Raw genomic sequence first — 25403 nt, 5'->3', positions numbered from 1 at the left:
GTTGTGAACTGGTTAGCACATTGCAAGCAGGAAGATATAATGGCATAGTTTATTTATAAAGTACTCATTTAAGATATCATGTCTTGGAACTGTTCAATGAATAATACTAGTTTGCATTATTGTGCTATATTTTTACTACTCACAACCATATAAAGAGTACACTACAATTAAAAGCAGTGATGCTTGCAATTAAAAAAAAGGCCTCATCAGTTTATAAGTAGAATGTCCTTATATGTAATTCAGTTTATAAGTAGAATGTCCTTAAATGTAATTAAAAAATTCTTATCCTGAACAAATAAAGCTCAGTTTCATAAACACACAGCTTTCCTTGAAAATTAAATGTAATTTGATAAGTAAAATAATTCTCAGCCAGGTCATCAGGGAACTATAAAAAGAGATAATTCCTCGTTCAATATTAAAATGTATATTATGTAGACAACCATGTATTCTTTTATTGCAGTCTGCAGCTCAATGGTAGGTCTTACCCTTTTTTAAGTTGAATTTTTATTTTCAACAGCATAAAAGCTGTAACGTATTGAAATATATTTGTCAGACTTTTATAGTTATGAATACTTATACTCTCTATATTATTCATAAGTGCAATAATTTTCATGCTGACATTCCTTAAATATGGAACAGATAACAAGAATACAGAACAGACATGGCTGAATCGCCCAGAAATTCATTCCATATTTGACCAAATATTTAGTATGATTCATTCCATTTTTGACAAATTTTTAGTATGATTCATTCCATATTTGACCAAAGACTACTTATCATAATCCCTTTTACTAACAAAATGTTGTTGATTCAGACAATGATCATACAGTAAAGTAATACTAAAAGAAGGTAATAAATAAATATTCAAATAGATACTTAGATTTCCTTTAAAAAAAAAAAAAAAAAAAAAAAAAAAAAAAAAAAAAAAAAAAAGAGCCTAAAATCCTGTTCTGGCATTCATGCATAGAAGGAATAGACAACTATTAAACAATTTTTAATTGATCGAGCAATCAGAAACCTACAGGATACCATAATCCTAAATAAAAACTTTATCAGGTTCTGTGGTAAAATGCAATAAAAAAGTTAAAAGTTTCACACAACTAACTTTTATGATACAATTTTGCAACTGATTTACAAAACTCCAAAATTTTTCAGTTTCCCCACTTTAATATCTGTTTCATTGTTCATTCATTTTATTTTGTAAAATTCTCATTTCTTCTTCAGAAAAAAGAAATAAAATGGACAATGCTAAAACAGGAAAAACAGTTCAAAGAGTTAAAGTCATTTCAGATGGCAGATATTAGTCCACTATACTTTTATATAACATAATCATAATGGCAAATAAAGCAGTTTTAAAATTACAAAAAATTTTAAGTAAAAGATAACAATAATTTTAAAACTTCATGAATATGCCAAAATTTTCTATTAGATCTGTTAATTACAATAATATACCAGTTAGCTGTAAAACTGGCACTAAAAAAAAAGTTTCATTCAACAGCAGCCTTTCTCAAATCAAAATTCATGCTACTAATTTTTTTTTTTGCTTTATGAGACATCCACCATTTTTGACAATACAGTCAAAAGTCTTTAATCCGGACTCGTCGGGACTTCGGTGATTCCGGATTATCGGTTTTTCCGTATTATAGATCATCAGTTTAAATCTGGTAAGATGGCATGCAGAAATTAGAAAATTAAAAATATGAAACCGTAATTTATGAAATAAAGAGCAATTATGATCTAAAGGGTATCAAAATAAAAAATAAAATAAATAATAAAAAAAAAAACCTGAATATTTATTTGTTTATTTTATTAAACATTTCTTTCAACGTGCGCATGCGTAAAGCATACATTAATTAGAAAATTGCAACTAGAAAACTATTTGATGTGTATTCCTGATATTTATAATGACGAGGAATTTGATTTAAATCATTTTATTTATATCTTTCAGCTGTTAAAATACATTCGCAAATTAAAAATACTAAAAGAAAATACTAAGCTTACATCTCAACAACTTCAAGTTTTTGCCTTTGTTTTTATCTTTGAGCTGTCAAATATACCAATACTCAGTTCAAAACCAAAAGTCACTCACTCTTACATGAAATCTAAATCATCACTTTAAAACATATTACCAACTAAACAATACATTACAGTTTTTAAGGTTTCAAATAAACAGGTAATGTAATATACAATTTTTTATTCAAGAAACAAATGATATAGTAACATTGTTAAAATCCTCCAAGTTAAGAAAATAGTTACTGATACTAATCAACTTGATTTACTCTAGAAAGATCATTATAGTTAACATTTTATTACAGACAAATTTTACTTAAAAAATCTGACCTACAAAGCTGTTTAAAATATGTAAGATACTATTTATTAAGTAAGGACTTGATAAACATTTTCTATAATGAAAAATGCTAAAAATTAATATTTGTATTACAAAAATTTCTGCAGAGAAATGTATTTATACTAATGATAATTTCATAATCTTAAAGTTTATTTAGTAGTTTAATTTATTTGTAAAAGGAAAGATTCTCTTCTAAAGTAATAGATAATAAAAATAAAATTCACACTCCATAAAAAACTACTTCTAGAAAGAGCTAAGTTTAGTTATTTGAATATAGAAAAGTATACATAAGGCTATCTCCCTAAAGATAGAGATGCTTTCTAGAGAACTTTCTAAATAAAACTGGCTTGCATTCATGGTACACTGCTCAAAAAAAAAAAAAAAAAAAAAAAAAAAGGGGACAGTGCTATATCTCCCGTTCTACTGGGCCGATTGACAAAATTCAACCTGCGTTTTTCATGTCTCGAAAGCGCGACTTGGATATATATTAGATTTATATATAGCACTATTCTAACATAGGTATTTTGACACAAAATCGGACTTTTTCTGAAATAACATACCATTTTTTTTTCCATATTTCGATTCTACGACTCAAATTATGCCAGAATACCAAGTTTTGTAAAAATCGTACGAGTAGTTTTTAAAATATTAGCTCCTCAATGTTAATTGAATTTGGCAAATATTTATTAATATCTCTTTTTTTATTAAACCTTTTTGATTTTTTCTCTCACATTTCGAAATTTAGGTTCATTCCAAATAAAATTTACCCATTTTTTGTGTTTTACTTTTAAAATTTCTATTTTAAAATAATTTTTATAAATTTTTCGAAAAAATTTTTTTATTATAACCTATAAAATTTTTACCATCATCTTAAAGTAGGTGTATTTCTAAGCATACCTGCAAAAAATTAGGCTTTTCTATTCAAAATTTTCTAAGATATACACGAATTTACATATTTTCGCGTTTTGAAATTTGGCATCTTTTTTTGAGCGATAATAGCGCCAAATGTGGTCTATGGATTTTTGTTACACTGAATTGCCACAGCTATTTTTAACCTTAAGTTTCAAGTAAAATTTTACGGAGAATTAATTATATGACATTTTTTCCCTCAATGATGCATAATAAATATTTATTAATACTATATTTAAAGCTACTTTTAAAAATTACAGATGATATTATTCAAATTTTTAACTATTTTTTTTAATTTCTCTATATCTTAAAAAAAAAATAAGAGTAAATTTGTACCTTCGGCGTTTTATCGTCTGCTGCTTTACTTCGTTTAAATCGAATTGTCTAAAACTGAGAATTTTCGTTTGATGTTTATTTGAATTTTATGACAGTAACTGCATAATTTATTTCTAACTAAACAAACTATTGCTTTTGAAGTGGCTGAAAGAGTGGCTGATACATATTTTTAAAGCACAGTATATTTTTATACAAACATAAGATTTAGAATAATCATTTTTATAAAAGTCAAATTATGATATAAACATACAACCCTCTAGAGACTGAATTAATGGAAGTTCGGTGGTTGTGTAGAAATGATCTGCAGCTACTTAATGGCTGGATAAGTCAGCAGATTCTGTGGACAAGTAAGAATAATTATATAAACGACACCCAACATTCTGGATTCAATTAACAATGAGGCTACGATGTTTATTAAATGAATTCAAGAAGTTTTAAAACATAAAAAATCAACTCATTTTTTTATCTTAAAATGTATTTTTGTGCGTAGCGTATTTTCATTATATTCTTAAAATTCTAATTTAGAATGTAATTGTCAAGAACTGAATCCTAATCATTAGTAATATAATAAATCCTTCTTATAAATTGCAAACATTTCTAATTTTATATTAATCACGATTGCACACGATATTATTTATTTACACGTCAATTCTTACCGTCAGCTCTAGTAGAAGTTACAAATCAATTATATTTAATTAAGGATTGAATTGAATTGGATTATTTAATTATCGCAAAGCACACGAGGGTTATCTGCCTAAAGGGAGGGATTCCTTCGTGGAGGACTTTCTAAGGGAAACTGGCTCGTATACACGTTACACATGGGGAAAACCCCGAAAACATCCATGCAGCCAGACCGTTCACGGGATTTGAACCTTGGACCGAACTTACCAGTGTTCAGCGTCTTTACCGCTCGGCCGCTGGTGGGCTATTTAATTAAGGAATGACCATCTAAGTTTAAAAACAGCGTACCCTAGCAGCAATTCAATTATTGGCGCCGTATCTTTCATGTTACTCCCGATTGGCAAGCTACATGATTTTTAATGAGTATTCGGGTTTTGCTAGTAACTTCACTTAGAAATCGCGCTTAAACTAGGTTAGTTGGTTATTTGAACATAGAAAGAACATGGGAGCTATTTGATTAAGATGCTTTCATAGAGAACCTTTGTAAAAAGAACCTAGGAAACTACGAAAACCAACCATGCAAGCCTGGGTTAGACTTCGCAACAAACAATTAGTATTTAACAATCTTCAAATGCTAGGCAACTGGTGAGGCTCCAATTAAATCTCCAATTTAATATTTTATTTGTAAATATTTAAAATATTGTTGTATTCTTAGACACAAAAGGCAGAATTTAAGTTTTGTTAACTCGTTAGTAAACTACCAAGCCGTAGTGCAAATGAATATTCAATTGCTTTTGCAATAATTGTATTCACTTAATATTCTTGGAATATGAGCTAAAGAAGGAACATTCTCGGAAGATTAAAGAAGTGTTTAAATCCAGTGATATTAGGTTTGTCTTACAAGCTCAGGATCAAAACGATTCTGCAATTGCCCGAGTAGTTGACTTGTAAATGACTGTGAACTAAGCAGATGACTTTTAATCTTACGTTTTCAGTCAGAAAACCTATTCCAAATGTTTTTGTATTGCATAACAATGCATCTTTTCATTATTCAATAACCAGTCGGAGAACCGCTTGTGTTCCGAAATTAAGTATGTGTACTCAATCGTCCTGCACGTTCTTCAAATTTGTTTTCTTGTGATTTTTTTCTTTCCCAAAAACTAAAGTTGCCTCTCAAAGGAAAGTTTTTTGACATTGAAGAGACAAAAGGAGTATGACATCTACTTTTAGAGGCATGTCAAAAACAGATCTCTACAAGCCTTCTCATCCATTACATGTTGTGCAGTCAGACAAAAAGTTGCATCAGCGTAAATTTTATAATCTATTTTTATTCCACTCTGATTACTTTATTAACGTACACTGAATATATATATACTAAATCTTTTACTTTAGCTTAAGTAATTCGGAAGTTTTGACGGAATTGTTGTCGGAACTAGGACTTAGAAGATAAGTCAAATTAAATATTTCGATAACCCAATAAATTCAAGGTCGAAGTTTCAATATTTTATTTTCGGAGGAAGGGGAAATTTTTTCAGTTTTGGTCCATTATCCTAAGTATATTTGCTTCAATTCTTTATTTTTCCATAAAAGCGAAAAATTTACGCATGGTATACATATAACGCATAGCTTCAAATTAAAATTTAATAATATAACAGAGTGGTTATAATTAAAGTTCCACATTGAAACGGTCATAAAAGGAAAACTACTGGATCAAATGTTATCAAACTTGGTAATCGTGTAAATGAGGTCATGGGAATTTATTTTCCACGAAAAAAAGAAAATTGGAAACCTCACCACCAGGGGGAAAATGGCGTTGTATGCAATATTGTTAAACGAAATATGGGTCGGAATCTAACTTAACCTTTTGTTACACGGGTTTAACATGTTGCATACCCTTAAGAAACTTTGAAGTAGGCAAATTACCATTTAAAACCGTTGAATTCGATAAAAGTCAAGTGCGCCATCAGCGTAAGTGAGAAATTCGTCCGTGAAAACCACGAATTAGCGATTAGAAAATGTGAGATCGCAAATCACTCGCACAAGTGCATACAATCTGGAAATCGTTTTCTTACAGATCGCTAATTTGTAATTTTTGAAGCCTGAATTCGGCACTAAAACATGAAGATACTGATTCAAAACGCTTTCAATCGATTTGGACCAAAGAAATCCCTCATGTTATCTACCTAGTTCCATTGCATTCTCCTACTGCATTCGATTGCATAGCAGTCATTCCACACCATTTAGTGTTGAATGACAGCTAGTTTTATAACTGAATTATTTTTCTCAGAAGAGCAGGCGACAGCTGGACCACTGTGATTGCAGCTCACTTAGAGTCAATGTTAAAATGTTTCACGATACATGAACTGCATGGAACTGCAGTAACATGGCATTTTAGATACTACGATTTTTATGCAGGGCTGGGCCCCACCTCACGTGTGTTGCACAGTTACTTAAGAAACATTTCACGAATGAACGTCTTATAGGCCGACAATTCCCCTCTTCCCACCAGACCTCAATCTCTGTGACTTTTGGCTATGGGGTTATCTCAAAAGCACTGTTTATGGTGATATTCTAAACAATTTGGCAGAAATGAAAAATGTCCATAACATTCCTCCTGATATGCTAAGAACTGCTGTTAAGAATGCAGTAACAGGATTTAACTTGCTCTCGGGAAATGCTGGACGCTACATTGAACATGCTTTGTAACACGTTTCGGAAACTATTAAACACATTTTAAACAGATGTTTTCATGTCTTATTTCATTTACCAATATTGTATACAGCGCCATTTTTCCACTGGTGGTGAGTTTTTGAACACTTTTTTTTCCCGCGGAAAATAAATTCCCGTAACTTCCTTTACACGATTCCCAAATTTGATAACATTTGGTCCGGTAGTTTTCCTTTTATGACCATTTCAAATTGGAACTTTAATTATAACCACCATGTAAATTAAACTTTAAAAGTCTGACAGTTTGGTTCAAGTTCCAGCTTTAAAAAAAAATATATATGTATATACATATATAATCTTTTACATTAATCCTCTTAGAAAGAATGTTTTAAGAAGCTAATTTTTCTCTCGCATTATAGATTGTATAAAAAGAACATGAACTTTAATACGATTTAGATTGTTTCAGCCTATATAAGAATCAGGTTACTCGATGGTACAGAATAAACCCTGCTGGACTGTTTTATTTCTTTGTCATTTAGCAAAAATCTTTTAATTAAAATATTTATTCTTTGGACTTCGCTTTAAACTTTACTTATAGTTAAAATGACTAGAAAATGAAAAGCTGTCTTCAGCTGAAACGCAATTCATGTAATTGATATTTTAAAAAATTGACAAGAATGCAAAATTTATGGAAGTCTAGCAATCAAAAAATCTTAACTTTTTTGTGTGAGCACTGAAAATAACTGTAGAAGGAAAGAAGAAAATTAGGGAGAAAAGTAAGCAAAAATTTGCAGGGAAATTTGGCTGTCAGACATACCAAAATGTTTCAAAAAGTTGGACGCTTTTGAATATACCTTCAGGATACTTCAAAGAATTTAGGTGTTCAAAGAGAAAACACTTGGACATGTACACCACCACCACCACCACCAAATACCATCAATTGAGCTTGTGTTAACAGAAAAGACAAAAACGATATCATTACAGATTAAAGTGAAGAGCAACTGGTTGTAGACTATATGGTTGTATAAATTTAAATTACGTTATAGAACATTATATCGTATCATAAATGGAGAATCCCATGATTTTCTCAGTCGAATTATTTGAAGATTCAGGAGTTTATCCAGTGATGTATGTGGATGTCACCTAAAGACGTTTCTTTTTCCTCCTGATGAAACAGCGGCTGAGTGGTAAATCGCTGAACACTGGTAGTTCGGTCCGAGGTTCGAATCCCGCGAACGGGCTGTCTGCATGGGCATTTTCGTGGTTTTCCCCATATATAACGTGTATGCGAGCCAGTTTCCCTTAGAAACTCCACGAAGGCATCCCTTCCCTTAGGCATAATTAAATAAACCAAAACCTCTTAATGAAACCAGACTTTCCTTTCATCTCATATCTTCAAAATGTTTAGCCTCTAAAGACTGATAAAGGCTCTGACCAAATACTTCGTGATGAACTTTCTAAGAGAAACCAGCTAGCATACATGGTACACATGAGAAAATCCAAGAAAACGCCCAGGTAACCAGCCCGTTTACCAGGATTCGAACCCCGGAGTGAACTACCAGTGTTCACCGACTTTACCGCTCGGCCATTTGTGGGCCTTTATGAAATGGAAGGCGATAACTTTATTTAAAATGATTGTCAGAAATACCAGGATATTTCGAAAAGTTGGAGGCTTTTTAATATACTTGCAGAATGCCTAAAGAAAAAGTGCAAGAATAAAGTAGAATGCCTGAAGAAAAAGAAAAGAAAAAATAAATTTTTGCGTAAAATTTAATATTTCTACTTTTTTTAAAATTTAAAACTTTTTAATCTTATGATATTTGATTCTTGCGATTTCAAAAATAAAATATTTGACTAAAATATGAATAACATTTTAAGAAACCAAATGTAAGATAAAACTGTGTAAAGCAATGGGCACAATGATTAAACTGTTTAAAACAGTGTATGCAAGTCATCCTATGTTAAAATGTCCGTTATACATCTCTCTTATTTATATATTTCTTTTCTGAAAGGAACATTGAAAGGCGTGTTAACTGTGCTTTAATTTCTCTTTTAATATATGCAGTTTTCAAATGCATCATAGTCTGGGTTACAAAATATTCTTCGGAAAGAAACGCAATTCAAATAAATAAAATCAAATTCTGGAAAATTTATATTAATAAAAATATTTAAAATGCTCAGTTCGAAGGAATAAATAGAAAATTTTAAAACAATTATCTGAAGAGACAATGCAACACAAACAATTAAAAAAAAGTATAAAAATTAAAAAAATTCTTAAAATAATATGACAAATAAATATATATAAAGAAAACTATTTGAAAAAAAAATAATAAATAAACGCTGCACCTTTATTGACACAGTTTGAATAGGTAAATAGAAATTTGTAAAATAGTTATTCAAAGAAAAACATGCAACTTAAAGAATTAAAATGAAATTCGAAAAAGAAAAAATTACTTAAAATAATAACAGTTATAATAAAAAATATGTAAAGAATATTATTTGGAAAAAAAAATGATGGTGACTTTTTTTCCTCTCACGGGAAAGGAAACAAGGTTGCCATATATTAAGACGTTCGCCAAGTGAACTATTCTTGGCGCAAACTGAACAAAAAGTGGCAACATAAATTTGTGAATTTCTCCGTAAATTTCGTTCCAAATTTTATAAAATTTCATATTTAGGCGTAACTTGAGTCGTAGAATCGAAATATGTAAAAAAATTGGTATGTTATTTCAGAAAAAGTCCGATTTTGTGTCAAAATACCTATGTTAGAATAGTGCTATATATAAATCTAATATATATTTTAAGTCGCGCTTTCGAGACATGAAGAACGCAATATGAATTTTGTCAATCAGCCCAGTAGAACGGGAGATATAGCACTGTCCCATTTTTTTTTTTTTTTTGAGCAGTGTACATATGGAGAAAACCAACAAAACCCAACCCAGTTACCTGGGTTTTGCATGGTGGACCACTGATAGGGCTAAATAAATAAATACAGGTAAACAATCGGTAAAGTGTTGAGACTGCAGTGAATGTTAATGAGGTCCTTTCAAACAAAATTATTATTCCATTTCCATGTAAACTAGATGGTTGAATAATCACTTAATAAAATACTATTGCAATTAAAATATAAGTAGTATCATAATTAACTTTTTAAAATTTTCTAGAAGTAGAACAAAAATTAATATTTTATTGTGTGATGTCTGATGGTGTGAAAAATTATGAAGGAACTGCTTCTAATCACCTCATAATTCTGCCTATCTACTTTCATAGCAGTAATGTGTATAATATAAAATGTTCAGTGTACTACATTTCTAACAGAAATTTTAAGCACATTTTTTACGTTTTTGTTCTAGAAGGAATTAAATTTCCAATAAAAACAAAATACTCAGAGTGGACTAATATCTAAAGAATATATAGAGAATCCAATAAGCTTTACAAACCTGAACCTTCCGCTGAGGCAGCCTGGGTTACTTTTTACTGTTAGACGGGTTGGTGGCTATGTCTTTCTCCGCTGGGGAATAATGTTCATCCAAAGAGAACTTATAGTGGACTAATACCTGAAGAATATATATGGAATGATCAATAAGATCTATAAAATAAACCTGAATCCAATAGAAGGCAGTCTAATTTATTTGATAAGAGAGGTCAACACAAATATGCCCAGTACAATATCCCAGATATTAGTCCACTACATACTTCCCAAATGAAATGGCTCACTGATCAAAATGAAGTTCAGATGATGAAATGTAAGAAGACTATGTGAAAATGAATAGAACCACAGACCCAAAATACTTTGAATTGCTCTAACAACACAAATTAACTGCAGTGTCTTTCTTTGTGATGGAAAAGTGCACATCCAGAAACTGTTTACGTAGTGGACTAATACCTAGAGAATGCATGATATGCCAAATAGTAATCGGAATCTCAGTGAGGCATTCTAGACTGTACTCAGGTAAAACACAGGCTAAAAGTAAAAATGACCTTCCTCAAAGTCCTCTAGGAAATATTCATAAAAACAAAGAATAAATAATTATGCAAAACTGAAGTAAACATAGAATGTTGATAAGAAACATTCTGTTCAGAAAATCAGTCAGAACAACTCTGATAAGACAAAACAATGTTTATACTACTTTTTTCCTATGGTATTTTATGGAAAATGATAACATTAATCCCAGCAGAGCACATTTAATATGCTCATTCTGAAGAAAATTTGAAATTTTTATACAGATAATGATAAACCATAGCTTCATCCAAACAGTCTCTGGATCACTGATGAAAAAAGGTTGACTGCATGCTTTTTCAGGTCCTTTATAAAATCTTTAAATATACTATCCCAAACTTCTTGAACAAAAACTACAACCACACTAGCCATATGTCATATTAGATTAGTGTTACATAATACATTTACACACAAATACAGTCAAAAATGAAAGCCATCTTATTTTAATCTTGTATATAATAAGTGTATTCAGAGTATGCATAATTCGTGTTCTTTAAATTTTAAATATTTACAATTAAATTATCAAAGTGATTTTCTTTTTGCAAATGCCTTAAAATTTTTTTTTTTTTTTTTTTTTTTTTTTTTTTTCAAAATGCCTAAAATTTTTTTAAAATTTTATTTTAAATACTTACCAAATCAAAAAAAGGGGGGACTACATTTTCATAATAACACAAAAACTATTTTGCAATAGTGAGTCATAAATATATTTCTGTTAATTCAACATAACTTAAAATGCTGTCTAAAAGTTAAGCAACTTAAAACCAGCAAGAAATTTATTTTTTGAAATTATACGCCATTAATTTTACATGTATTTAAAATGTATGTTTTAATTTTACATGTACATAATTACATGTATTTAAATTATGTGTTGATTTTACCATATTAGTTCTTTTCTAAATGGTGTCTATGCTAAAACTGAAATCTAGTGCAGAAAACTTCTTGATTACCTTATGCCAGGCGTTAAAGATGGAGGATGAGTTTCGAGATACCTTCTGACAATATATACAGATGGTTGTATGATATCTAGGCGCCTTGATAATGCTTCTCTAAAAGACATTCCTCCTTTCATAGCCTTTTGTGTTCTGCAATAAAATACATACTTATTAGTGCTTAGAATTACACCATATTTCAATGGAAATGCAAGTTTCCTTAAAGTAAAATTACATAAGAATTCATAGTGTAGATAGCTGCAATTTTTAATATATTAGTAAAGATATTTTACATAAGTTTTTATATAACAATAATGAAACTAGAAGGTTCTTTCTTGTAATAAAAATCAGTCATAACATAATAAGATTTTTTTGGCTGTTAGTAAAATTTTAATGTTTAATGTTATGCATATTTAAAAAACATGTATAAAATATAGAAATAACAGGGCAATATAATAAGAAACCAGATACTTTGTAGGGTCAAAAACCAGAATTAAGGAAAAGCATACAGACAGACTCATCAATATTAACATTATTAATGAAGATAGCAAATTGTTAATTAAATATACAAAAGATCATCTGCGTTAAAAAAAGATTGGAACAAAATTGAAATCAATAGAAAACACATGCATCAAAACTGCCTTAAAATTAGAGAAACAGTAAAAATTATGTCTAGGCTATTTGGCAGTAAAAATTTTCTATCACTCTGTAAGGATTATGTTAATTTTATTACCAGTTAAATTTTAAGTTCCTTTCCTGTCAAATTCTTAACTTCAACTTACTACTTCCGGCCAGAATGTACTTTTGGAATCTTGCTGAATATTTAATGAGGAGCGGTATTTAAACCACGAAGTTACTTACTGAGTCGGAGAGAATCAGAGTTTCTGATTTACAAGCGTCTGCCTTTTTGGCCATTTTCTCTCTCAAAGCTGTTATTACGCTCAGCCGTACTCAGGCCCTTGCTTAGCTTCGTAGTCAAATAAGTTAAGGGGCCAACTCGAATTGAACCTTGATAGTTTCGGCTATACTTCTTTAGTTAATCTTAGTTTAATTCTTAGTCTTTAAGTTCAAGTCCAAGTACGGGCTTTGCTTGTATACCCCCAGGCGGAGTTTTGTTAAATCTTATTACAATAATAAAGGGTTAGTTACCCTTCTATCTTGTTGTTTCTTGTCACTGAATGCAAGCGATTATTCGCTTATCAGTTCTTAGATTCTTCACTTCCAACATTAACTTAGAATTCCAAAGTGAGGAACTCTACATTTGGCGCCCGAAAAGTTTTTTTAACGGACCATGTCGTTAGAATCCGGGAAGTTTACGTTTACTTCTTCGACCTTTCAGGTCCCTACAACATCCACGAATCCAGTAGAAGGGTTTGGATTCCTCGTGGAAACGTTGCATGCATCTATGAAACCAACAGCAACTTTTGACGGCAAGGGCTCAGTCCTGACATTTTTGGAGCAATTGGACTACATTTCACCTTACACCCTGTGAGTCAGCTACAAAAGGTGATCATCGCTACTACAGCCTTAAAAGGTCAAGCCCTTAGCTGGCAGAAGAGTACAGGAAAGTTCTTGTTGGGAGACCCAGGATCTGAATCATATAACTGGGAAAATTTCAAGTCTGCATTACCAAAAGCATTTCCAGCCGTTAAAGATCGTGCGAAGCTTGAATCAGAATTGTATAGTAAATACCAAGGCAGTTTCGCGGATTTGACGGAGTTCATTTTAAGAAAAGTTCATATTTTTAATCTATTATACGGGAAAAAGCCCGATAAAGAAATTATCGAACTAATTCTACCTCGTCTTCTACCATCAGCACAAGATTTCCTCAAAGTACGTAATCCGCAAACATTAGAAGTTCTATTTCAGCTTGCAGTAAAATTCCAAAGTAGAAGAAACTCGGAGAAAGCGCGTGCAAGTCAGTTTGCCCAGTACTCAAGATTTACTCCCCAAAAGAAACCACAAGTTCAGTACAAGGCGTATCGGCAGACTGGAAAAAGTGAAAAGATCAATAACAAGAGCGCAGATAAATCTAAGGGCGGTGGATAAAAAATTAACGAAAAGAGGCGGCAGGTAACCAGAATTTAAACGCAAACTGGTGATCGAGAAGGGGCAATGGTCACCGAGTGGGAAAGAAGACCCCTCAGAAATTTGTTTAAATACAGTGGTGGTACAAAATCTAGCTATGCCGGAAGTACAGATTCTGGTACATAATGTACCAACCACTGCACTCCTGGACACAAGGGCACAATGTTCATTCCTATCGGAGAATTTTTTTTAAAAACATTTTCTTCGTTACAGACTATTTAAAGCCATGGGAGAGAAAGTAATTGCCGCACAAGGCAAATAGTGCGCATGTTTGGGGAAAACCGTACTGCATGTTCAGATTAAAAACAAGGTTCTAAAAGTTAATTTTTTAGTCGTGAAAAATTTACTCGCGTCAGTTATATTGGGGGTCGATTTTTTACGCGCATCCGGTGCAAATCTTAATTTTCAGAATTCTACGTTTCAGGTGCACATGGACCCGGTAGAAGAAGATGAAATTTCCATTCCATTTGCATTCAGAACATTTGAAGCTTGAAGAGAAAAAGAAGATTGAAGGACTGGTAAGGAAATTTAATTCTTTGTTTAATGACAAACATGGTTTTTGTCAGGTAGTTAATCATTCCATAGACACTGGGAATGCCCCTCCAGTCCAGTCGAAGCCCTATAGATATGATAAAACGAAAGAAAAAATTATCGAGAAGCATATTGAAAAAATGCTAGAAAACAAAATAATCGTGCCTATCACGAGTTCGTACACAAGTCCGGTGGTCCTTTGTAGAAAAAAGAACGGACTACCGCCGGAACACCCAGACGCGTATAGGTTTGCAGTCGACTATCGTAAGTTGAACAGTATAACAAAATATCCCACGTATCCCCTACCAACAATTGACGAAATAATTAGAAAAATTCGCTCGACTAAATTCATGACAACCCTAGACCTCACTTCGGGTTACTTCCAAATCGCTGTTAAGCCAGAGGATGTCCAGAAGACCGTGTTCATAACAAAATCAGGTATCTATGCCTTTTTAAGAATGTCCTTTGGTTTAAGCGGAGCGCCAGCTACGTTCCAAAAAGCTTTGGACATAGTCTTGAAGCCAGTTTTAGATAAAAGTACAATTATTTATCTTGACGATATCATAGTTACCAGCGAAACATTAGAGGAACATTTGGAAGAAGTTTTTGTCTTACTTAACGAGGCCGGTTTCAAAATAAATGCTAGAAAATGCAAGTTCGTGGCAAAGGAATTGCGATACCTCGGGTACAAAATCTGTAATAAGGGCACAGAGACTGATGATTCAAAAATTAAGTCAATTAAAAGTTATCCTCCCCCAAATACGGCTAAGAAATTGTCTTCGTTTTTGGGCTTATGTTCCTATTATAGAATGTTCATAAAGAACTTTTCGAAAATAGCTGAGCCTTTTCTAGTGCTAAAAAGAAAGAAAAGTAGATTTTCTTGGGCAGCCAAGGCAAACACCGCGTTTGAACAACTAAAGAATGCCCTAATCAATGCCCCAGTCCTTAAATTCCCAGAAGGCGAGCAAGGTCTAGAAATTTCAGCGGATGCATCCGATTATGCAGTTGGAGCGGTGCTCTCCCAAAATGGGCAACCTATAGCTTTCTTTTCGAAAACCTTGAATGCTACGCAAAGGAACTATTCCGCTACTGAGCGAGAAAAGCTCGCTGTGTTATTAGCAGTTCAGAAGTTTCGTGTCTACTTCGGAAGTTCATCGATAACAGTCTACTCAGATCATACGGCAGTGGGTCGCTTGAATTCAGGAAAAAATTTATCACCTCGCTTGATACGGTGGACTTATTACAAGAGTTCAACTTAATCATAAAGCACACTCCAGGAAAAGAAAACTTAGTCGCCGATGCCCTTTTGCGAATAAAAATTGATGAAGAGGGAAACACAATCAAGCATGCTATGCTCACCTCAAGAGTTATTGAGTCCCGTGAAACAATAGTCGAAGAATTGAAAAAGGACCCAGAATTTAAAGATATTTACGCATACCTGGAAGATCCTGAAAACTTTGAACATATAGATTTAACGGCTATTCGCAATAGGACACAGCATTACGAAATAATCGACAAATTGTTATTTTATACAAAGGTAACAAATGAAAATCAGGAATACCGACCAGTAATCCCAGCGAATCTACGCTATCTTAGAGGTACTTAAGTACTATCTTAGAGGAGTTGCACGATCTACCATCTGCCGGACATTTTGGAATACGAAAAACACTAAAGAGGGTGCGCGAAGTGGTTTATTTTCTGTAGTTACAGAAAGTTGTTACAGCGTATGTTAAGTCATGCCATATGTGCCAATTAATAAACGGTGTTAATTACAGCCCGGCCGGGTATTTAGAAAACATAAAGACCACTTTTCCAAATGAAATAGTGGGCATAGATTTGCTCGGACCCTACCCTAGGACAAAAATAAATTAAAACAGATAAATTTTAACAATCGTTGACCTTTTTTCAAAATGGGTAGAAATAGTCCCTCTTAAATGAGCTTCAGCTAAAATAGTCGCAGATTTGTTCTTAAATAAATATATATTAAAATACGGGGCCCCACTAAAAGTAATATCAGATAACGGAAAACAGTTTGTTAGTAGTATATTTAAAAATTTGCGCACAGGACTTGGCATATGCCATCTAAAAATGGTACCATATAGGCCGCAGTCGAATATAGCGGAACACGTAAATAAGAATATTGTAAAAATTATCAGGGGATATGTGAAAAATTTTCATGACCGCTGGGACAGCTGTGTCATTTGCGCACAGGACTTGACATACGCCATCTAAAAATGGTACCATATAAGCCGCAGTTGAAAATAGCGGAACGCGTAAATAAGAATATTGTAAAAATTATCAGGGGATATGTGAAAAATTTTCATGACCGCTGGGACAGCTGTGTCAATGAGTTAGGTTTTGCCTTGAGAACCGCAAAACACAATACTACGCAGAAGACCTTCGCGGAGTTATTTTTAGGAAGAAAAATCATAACGCCTTTGGATAAGCTGTTCTTTGTACAACAGAGACAAGAAGAATTCAAGTTAAAAGACATTCAGAAAATTATCGACGAAGCAATTCAAAGCTCTGATATAGCAAGACAAAAGCAAAAAGTTTATTACGATAGAAATAGAAGGGAATTTGAATATAAAGTGGGACAGAAAGTTTTTAAGTTGAAATATTCGTTATCATCAGCACCAGAAAACAGAGTTGCGAAGTTTGAGCCCAGGTTTAAAGGGCCATACATGGTGGAAAGAATAAGAGAAGCCACGTTTTATTTAAAGGCCGAAAATGGCCAACAACTGGTTGCAAATATCGATCAGTTAAAATCTTATTACAGCCGCACTGACTTTCAAATATTGCAGAATTTATTACAATATCCTGGAAATAAGGAGAGAAGCCCACCAGCTCAAGAGCACAGCTGGAGTCCCCCAACACAAAAAAGAAAGATTAGCCAGCAAACTTCAACCAGGGAAATCCATTCCAGTAATGCTACAAGCACACAAAAAAGGAGGAAGTTAGCACCGACAGATCAAGGAGTCAAAACCGAGGATTCTGCAAAAACTCAAGTACCATCGACCAGAAGAGGGAGGCCTGCTGACAAGGTTCCAGGAAAGGAGAAAATTCAATGACGAATGAAAACTAGACGTAAAGCACAGTTTCCAGCATCAACAACTACAAGGGAGGTCCAAGGAGGACCAACATGGAGACCGAAAAGCCAGAAAAGACCTGTAGAAACAACCGTGCCGGACCAACAAGTTAGAAGGGCCAAGAGAAGATTCAAAGACCCTGAAGGACGGATATCCCCACTGGAGCAAAAAAGGAAATTGGCATTCCAGAATCTGCAACCGGCCCGCAAGAGTCCCAGATTCCTAGACAAGGGGAAGAAAAGGAAAAGATCAGAATTAAACGGAGAGGAACATCAAAGCTCGAGAAGAAGATTGGAGGTCATCAGGTTCCCTACATCTGAACAATTCTGTAACGTCATAATGCAGGAATACAGAAAAAGATAAGTGAAAATTTCTTTGCTTATTTTTCTTTGAAGTTCAAATTATATCATCTTGTTATAAGTTGCTAAAGATGTTTAGAAAAGTTAAATCGCAGATAGCAAAAGTTTGATTGTAAATGTTCGTAATCATAGATTTTTATGTTAGTAATTTGGCGAGAAGCTACTAGCGCTAAATACTTTTTGTTAAGAACTCGCAAGTTGCGAGAAGTAAATTGTGAATAAGTTTAGTTGGAAGACTATTAGAATACTGAAATCTGTTAACGTAAAGTTAAGATTTCGTGTAAATATTGGTAAATTGTAATTAAGCAACTATGACTGTTCATGTAAAATGAATTCAAAAGTGATGTGTAAATATTTAAATGTTCATGTTCCTGTAGAAATGTTTAATCTTTGTGTTGAAATATCGTAAAGTTAAAATGACATAGAAAATAAATTTTGATCTCTGTGTATTGGAATATATATATACGTGTGTTTAATGTTAGGCTCTCCAGTTAACACATTTAAAATTAAAATATAAGCTTGCGCTTACTACATTAGGAAAGAGTTTTCGTGTAGGGAGTCTTGTAAGGTCTGGTGTATCAAATTTAACAAAGTTAGGTGTTGTGTAGCGGTAGTTTTGTTCGTGGTAACACAACATAGAAGACCCTAAGTACATTTCAGTACATTTGCTGGAGAGCGTGGGTGAAATAAAACTATAGTATGAATGAAAGTGCATGAGGGCCAAATGATGAAATAAAACGTAAAGTTAGGATTTAAAGAAAAGCTTTGTAAAATGCCTTACTAATGACATTTCCTTCCAGATATGGAAGGATCAAGACCTGACATACTTATAGCAGAATAAAGAGTCCATTCATGAAGACGTATGTCAAGATATAATGTCCAGACAGGATGAATTGTAAATTTTATTTTTCTTAGCTTTAGTCTAGCTTTTAGAATTGTAGTAAAGTTGGCCCTAAAAATGAAACTTTAAATTCATTTAGTTAATTTAGAAGTTTGAAGAGTGTAGTTAACGTAAGTTTTTCAGACTTTAAAGTCTTAAACAAGGTCATTTTGAGACCTTATTTTTCGAGTATTTAAAGTTTGGTCGGAAGCTATGTAAGGATTATGTTAATTTTATTAACAGTTAAATTTTAAGTTAAAGTTCCTTTCCTGTCAAATTCTTAACTTCAACTTACTACTTCCAGCCAGAATGTACTTTTGGAATCTTGCTGAATATTTAATGAGAAGGAGTGGTATTTAAACCACGAAGTTACTTACTGAGTCGGAGAGAATCAGGGTTTCTGATTTACAAGCGTCTGCCTTTTTGGCCACTCTCTCTCTCAAAGCTGTTATTACGCTCGGCCGTACTCAGGCCCTTGCTAAGCTTCGTAGTCAAATAAGTTAAGGGGCCAACTCGAATTGAACCTTGATAGCTTCGGCTATACTTCTTTAGTTAATCTTAGTTTTAGTTTAATTCTTAGTCTTTTAAGTTCAAGTCCAAGTGCGGGCTTTGCTTGTACACTCCCAGGCGGAGTTTTGTTATTGGAATAATAAAGGGTTAGTTACCCTTCTATCTTGTTGTTTCTTGTCACCGAACACAAGCGATTATTCGCTTATCAGTTCTTAGATTCTTCACTTCCAACATTAACTTAGAATTCCAAAGTGAGGAACCCTACAACTCTTTCAAATACATACTGAGCTATTTTTAAAAATAAAATAGCTCACCAATAGACGAAACTGTGGATAATAGCTATTCTATTGTAATCCTAGATGAAAATCACCATAAGGAATAAATGCAACCAACAAAAAGTAAGGATGAAACCAATTACCAGCCAAGCTCTAACTGATGAAATATCTAGTTATCTTCAAAAGCTCCAAAGAGTTAAGTAAATTAATGATTTTAAGCAGGTGGACATAATCTTCAATACTGTATTTGATATTAAAGCATGCAAATTAATATCTCAAAATAGCCTATGTAAAAAATAAAAAAGCAAAAATAAAAAATAAATAAGTCATTAGCTAATTACTTATTGGCTCATGCTCTTTATAACATAATAGTATAGACGTCATGCAATTATCCAAAACTTAAAAAATTCACTGACTTATAAATTTACAAATAGCTGGCATTACTACCATTAATTTACAAATTAAATCTTACTCAGTGTACTTTATAATTATGATAATAAAATAAATTAGTGTGCTGTTGCTGTCAGATAGCTTAATTATGATAAGAAAACCACAAACTTAAATGTGAAAGTCAGAAAACTCCTCAATATGCTGTACAGTCTTTTAGGTACTTGAGACTTTGCTGTACTTGAGACTCAAGTTATCTAAATTTGAACCTGACATAAAATTCCTTTACAGCAAGTATCAAGCGCAAGAACTCGCTAAATTTAAATAATAAAAATTACTAATACTTAAAATGAAAAACTTTCACTAAAATGAGTTTTTTTCTTGAATTTCAGTTCTCTATGTTTTTAAAGCTCACTTACTGTGTTTGCTCACAAAATTTTGTAGTCATTTCTTCCTAAAAGCTATCATTCAAGTTTCTTTCATGAACATTTCAATTTTTAAATATTAAAAATTATGTATATGCTAGACAGAGCTTCAAAATTTTAGAGAGGATTAGGTAGGGCATAGCACAAAAAAGGTTGGGAAACACTGATCTGAAGAGTATGAAAATTTACAAAAAAAAAAAAAAAAAAAAAAAAATATTTATTTGTTTACTTTATTAAACATTTCTTTCAATGTAAGTTGTTTAAGTTGCTTCATTTTATGTGCTAATACTTTCTCTTTAATCCTATAAACAGACATAATTGCTTGTTCAGTTACAAAGTTCCGCTGTTCAAGTTCTGCAATTGCTGTGTTGAGAATATCAAATAACTTATCAATCAAAATTTTTTCATTTTTAATAATCTCTCTCTCACTTTCTTCACTATCGGAAGCGGTATTTTCTGGATCTAAAACCATACTACAGATTTTGCCGTCTGTTAATTGATTGATGATTGGGGCATTATCGTCGCAATGAAAAACTTCTGTTATATCATCTTTATTTATTACCGCTTCTCCACATTTCTTACAAAAATCATCCACATTTCTTTACAAAATCCAATAACTGGAAAATTTCACCTTTAGTTTGTGATGTCTGAAAACCTTCGAATTCACGGCTATCATCTTCCTCGTCCTCACTATGAAATATGGTAGCTTGAATAGTCTTGCAATTGTTCAAGAAATTTAACGAAGATTTTAAAAATCCTACTTTATATTTGCATTTCAGCACAAGCACTATTCCCATATCCATAGGCTGAATGATAGATGTATATTTTGGAGGGAAGAATAAGACGGATACATTATCTTTCACTAAAGCTTTAAGTGAAGAATGAGGTGAACAGTTGTTAATAATCAGGACTATTTTTGAGTCATCAGGTAAACCAACCGAATTCAAACGTTGCCGAGCCTCAAGTATAAAATGATTTTCAAACCAATTATTCATCAACGCTTGTGTCATCCATGCTCTTTTTTTTTTTTTTTTTTTTTTGCGATATATAATGGAGAAAATTGTTACTCCTTTAAATGCTCGAGGTCGTGCATGTTTTCCGATTACAAAAAGTTTGCACTTGTGCATTCCTGCGCATGCTAAAATTGTTAGTCTCGCTTTGGAATCTTTGACACCAGTTGGAGCCTTTTCTGTAGAGGTTGCCAAGGTATTTCGCAGTAAATATTGCCAGAAAAGACCAGTTTCATCATTGTAAATTTGTTTCGGAGATAATTCTTCAATAGTAATGAGTTCAATGAATTCATCTGCAAATTGTTCAGCAGCTTCAGTATCAGCTGAAGCTTTTTCACCTGAAATTTTTAATTGTCTTATACTATGGTGATTTTAAAATTTGGTTAACCAACCTGTCGAATATGTGCACTCAGTGTTTAAGTTCACTTCTTCGTGAAATATTTTGGTTTGAGCCATTAGCATTGGACCCGTCAATGGCACGCCCTCGCTGCGACACTGTCTGACCGATTCAATCATCTCTTTCTCATGATCGTCACTTTTAGCATAATGAACCCTTTTTTTGTTATTCATTGCAAGTGGGGTGTCGGAATCTACAAAAAATTCAAAAAGTTCCTTTTTCTTTTTGCTTATGTCATATACAGTTGACTTTCCAATATCATACTCCTTGCATGATTTTTAAACGGATATGCCTTTATCCATTTTTTGCAGCAATTCCACTTTTTGTTTGTTGGACATCGAAACATGCTTTCGCTTTGTAGATCCTTTGGCAGCTCCAGAATTGGAAACTCTTTTTGACGCAATCAAAAGTTCAAGCTTAATTTTCATAAAATTGCTCTAACAGTCTGCAAAAAATAATAAGCCAGATCCAATTAAGGTACAGCGCAATCTGCAACATTAACTGAAATGCCTCAGTAAAGATAATTTCAGCCTAGTCTATACCATCTGTTATGCATTAAACAAGCATGTGTAAATGCACAAAAAAAAAGTTTGTGGCTTTGAAGTCCAGATTATAGATCATTCCGGATAATGAATGTCCGGATTACAGACTTTGTACTGTATATATGGTCGAAAATAATGACTTACTGAATTTAACCAGGACTGATGCCACAGCTGGTGTGACTTCTGGCCAGCAAAATTTTTAGAATTTATGGAAGCACCAGATGGCAGGATTTAGGATCAGCAAAGATTGCACTCGCAGCAAAATGCCTAGCGCCAGCCCAGGATTTAACCCACCCATACTACTTTTTGAAGTGAACAGTGAGTAAGAAATGGAACTTAATGTAACATTCTTCCCTTTTTTCTTTACTTCTTCATGAGTTACAGCAGTTGCATTTTTTTTAATGTCTATAATATATACTATTATCATCATTGACAGATAGATGGATGTTCTGAAGAATTTTTTTCCCAAGCTTCCACTAAAGAAAATTTTAGATGCAAAATACAAAATGCATTTTGAAGCAAGAGCATTAAACATCAGCTTGAAGTATTTTATAAGCATAAATTGCAATAAAAAAATAAGGAGAATGTGAAAGGAACATACTGCTGTCAAACAATGACTGAAGTTGATAATTCACTAAAATTTGTACTATATATATAGTACATACAGGGTGATTAAAAAATATCAGGCAAAAATATAAAGGCATGTAAATGGACTGAAATAAGCAAATTTTGAAATGGAATATGTGTGCCAAAATGGCACGCTGAGGTGACAGAGGGTGTTGTTGAGCAGTCTGCAAAAGCATTGCTGGTGTTTAAATTGTTACTCTGCATGCGGATTTCTACTGGCACATACTGCTGCATAAACATGCAGCTTATAGATACATATTTTCTGTATGGGGCTGCGGATAGAAATGAAGCAACTGCTCAAGGAGGTACTCTGGAATCTTTCTCAAAACCCTCTTTAAATACTGTTCCATTTCAGGCACAGCACCATAGATAAAATATATATCTCTGAATTTTGTGCTCATGTAGGAATGCATACAACTCAAAATTCACATACACGGAATGATGATTGGGTTCAAATGATGACATTTTTTTACATTGCACCTACAAATGATTTCATTGTTAAAACACAGCTTCATTTCCATGGTCATTTTCAAATACTCATTTTTTAAGCAAAAGATCTTATTCTTGAAAAAATTACATAGGATACATCTCATTGTCTGGTAAATTAAAGACTGTTAATAACACACTTTAAAAATCAAGTGATTTTAAAATACAATACAAAACTGGGAATGTTAATGAAAAAGAAATAAATGATAATATAAATATGTGCTATTTCTTAAGGACTGCAAATGATCGGCAAGATTTTACAGCCTACCTTAGCAATATATCTTAATTACTAGGTAATTCATCCCTGAGAGCTGTTGTGTCGTTCGCTAAGTAAGGTACCTGAAAGGCTTCCTACTCAGTTGACACTAACACTTAAATTTTTCTAACAACAGTTATATATATTAATCCCAATAAGCCAAAACATTTACTTAGCATTGCGTTGTGTAATTGGATTAACACTTAATTCATTTTTTGGTGACCTGGTGAAATGACATGAGTAAATAAAAAAAAAAAAATAATACACTTAAATATTTCAATGAAAACAAATTTGTTTATCGGGGGAAGGAAAAAAAAAAAAAAACATCCTTCAATTTAAAATATCATATGATAGAATCAATAAAATAGATATTATAGTTATTAAAGATATTCCCGGGATATATAAAAAAAAAAAAAAAATATTCAACATAAGATAAATCTCTAAGGTGTAAAAATTCATCCTTAATACAAAAGGCTTTACTTTTTTTTAATAGACTTATCTCTCAATATTGTACATAATCTTTAATGCCATTATTACTTTTATTAAGTGTAACATATTTCTATACTTTTGCTTAATAGGTTTTCTATAGAACAATTTTCAAAATTTTTCAGATATCATTGATTATACTTACTGATTTTTATGTGTGTGCACCATTATTGCACACACATAAAAATCAGTTTTCCAAAAGGAGAGCAACCTTAACAAAAATTTCCAGGAAGAATTACATTCCACAGAATTTATACTAGAGTAATGACTTAATTGTACAGACTATTAGCACTAATTTAGGTTTCAGAGAACACTCCTTTACTGCAGAACTACAAGATATAACTTTTCACACTCTGAACCTTAACTATTAACTTTAGTATTAAGGTAACCTCGAGAATGTCAAATTAAAGTTCTTGGAAAAATATAAGGAAAAAGCAGCAAAGCTATATTTTGCATAAGCACTTAGTCTCAACTCGAGCAAAATTCTCATCAGCTGAAAGCCGATAGAAATTCAAGACTGCAGCCCGCTGGTACACGGCATTCACGGGAGCAAGACCCGAAGGGTCAAGCCCCCACTTTTTTTCTCTTCTTACTCTTGTAGAAACTCAGAATCAGAATAATCTCTAGCCTGGTGCAAGCACCCAGGAAATCTCGGTTTCTCCGCCTCTGTGAGTTCATAAGCTTTTTAAAAAAAAAAAAAAAAAAAAAAACATAAAATTAAATCTTACCAATCCCGGAATTTTATGTTATCTAAATTGAGAAAATGATACACCCAGTGAATAATTAGAAGCATCAGTACACAAGGAAAAGGTTTAAGAAAATTAGGTAAAGCCAAAATAGGTTCATTCAGAAGTTCAGCTTTTAGAATATCAAAGGCCTGCTGAGCTTCATGTGACCAATAAAATGGAACTTTATCTTTAGTTAGCTGAGTTAAAGAAAGTGCCTTTTGGGCAAAATTTGGAATGAACCTTCTGTAAAAGCCAATAAGGCCTAAAAATCGCCTAACTTCCTTCCTATTTTTAGGTGCGATAAAACTCTGAATGGTCTTTAAATTTTTATCGTCAGGCTGTATGATACCCTTGGTAACTTTATATCCCAAATATGTAATTTGTTCTTTCAGAAAATGACATTTAGAAGGCTTAAGTTTTAAATTATGCTGTTTTAGTCTATCAAAAACTAACTTCAATTTTTCCAAATGTTCCTCAAAAGTTTTAGAAGCAATGACAATATCATCAATGTAAATTCC

General features: G+C 32.5%; 1 protein-coding gene across 7 annotated transcripts in view; it reads right to left on the bottom strand.

Moving 5' to 3' along the window:
* LOC118188875 (phosphoserine phosphatase-like) overlaps positions 1-25403 on the bottom strand; it is a 157259-nt gene that overhangs the window by 31772 nt on the left and 100084 nt on the right. For all 7 annotated transcript variants that reach the window (XM_085813129.1, XM_085813133.1, XM_085813132.1 and 4 more), the window contains exon 3: positions 11828-11962. In XM_085813129.1, the coding sequence (XP_085669255.1) occupies positions 11828-11962 (135 nt within the window). The remainder of the gene's footprint in view (positions 1-11827; positions 11963-25403) is intronic.

The sequence above is a fragment of the Stegodyphus dumicola genome, chromosome 3 (assembly GCF_044657685.1).
Source record: "Stegodyphus dumicola isolate Sdum_Otavi_A_Nest chromosome 3, ASM4465768v1".
NCBI lineage: Eukaryota > Metazoa > Arthropoda > Arachnida > Araneae > Eresidae > Stegodyphus > Stegodyphus dumicola.
The sequence above is the reverse complement of the archived record's forward strand: the minus strand, read 5'-3'. Positions and strand labels throughout refer to the sequence as shown.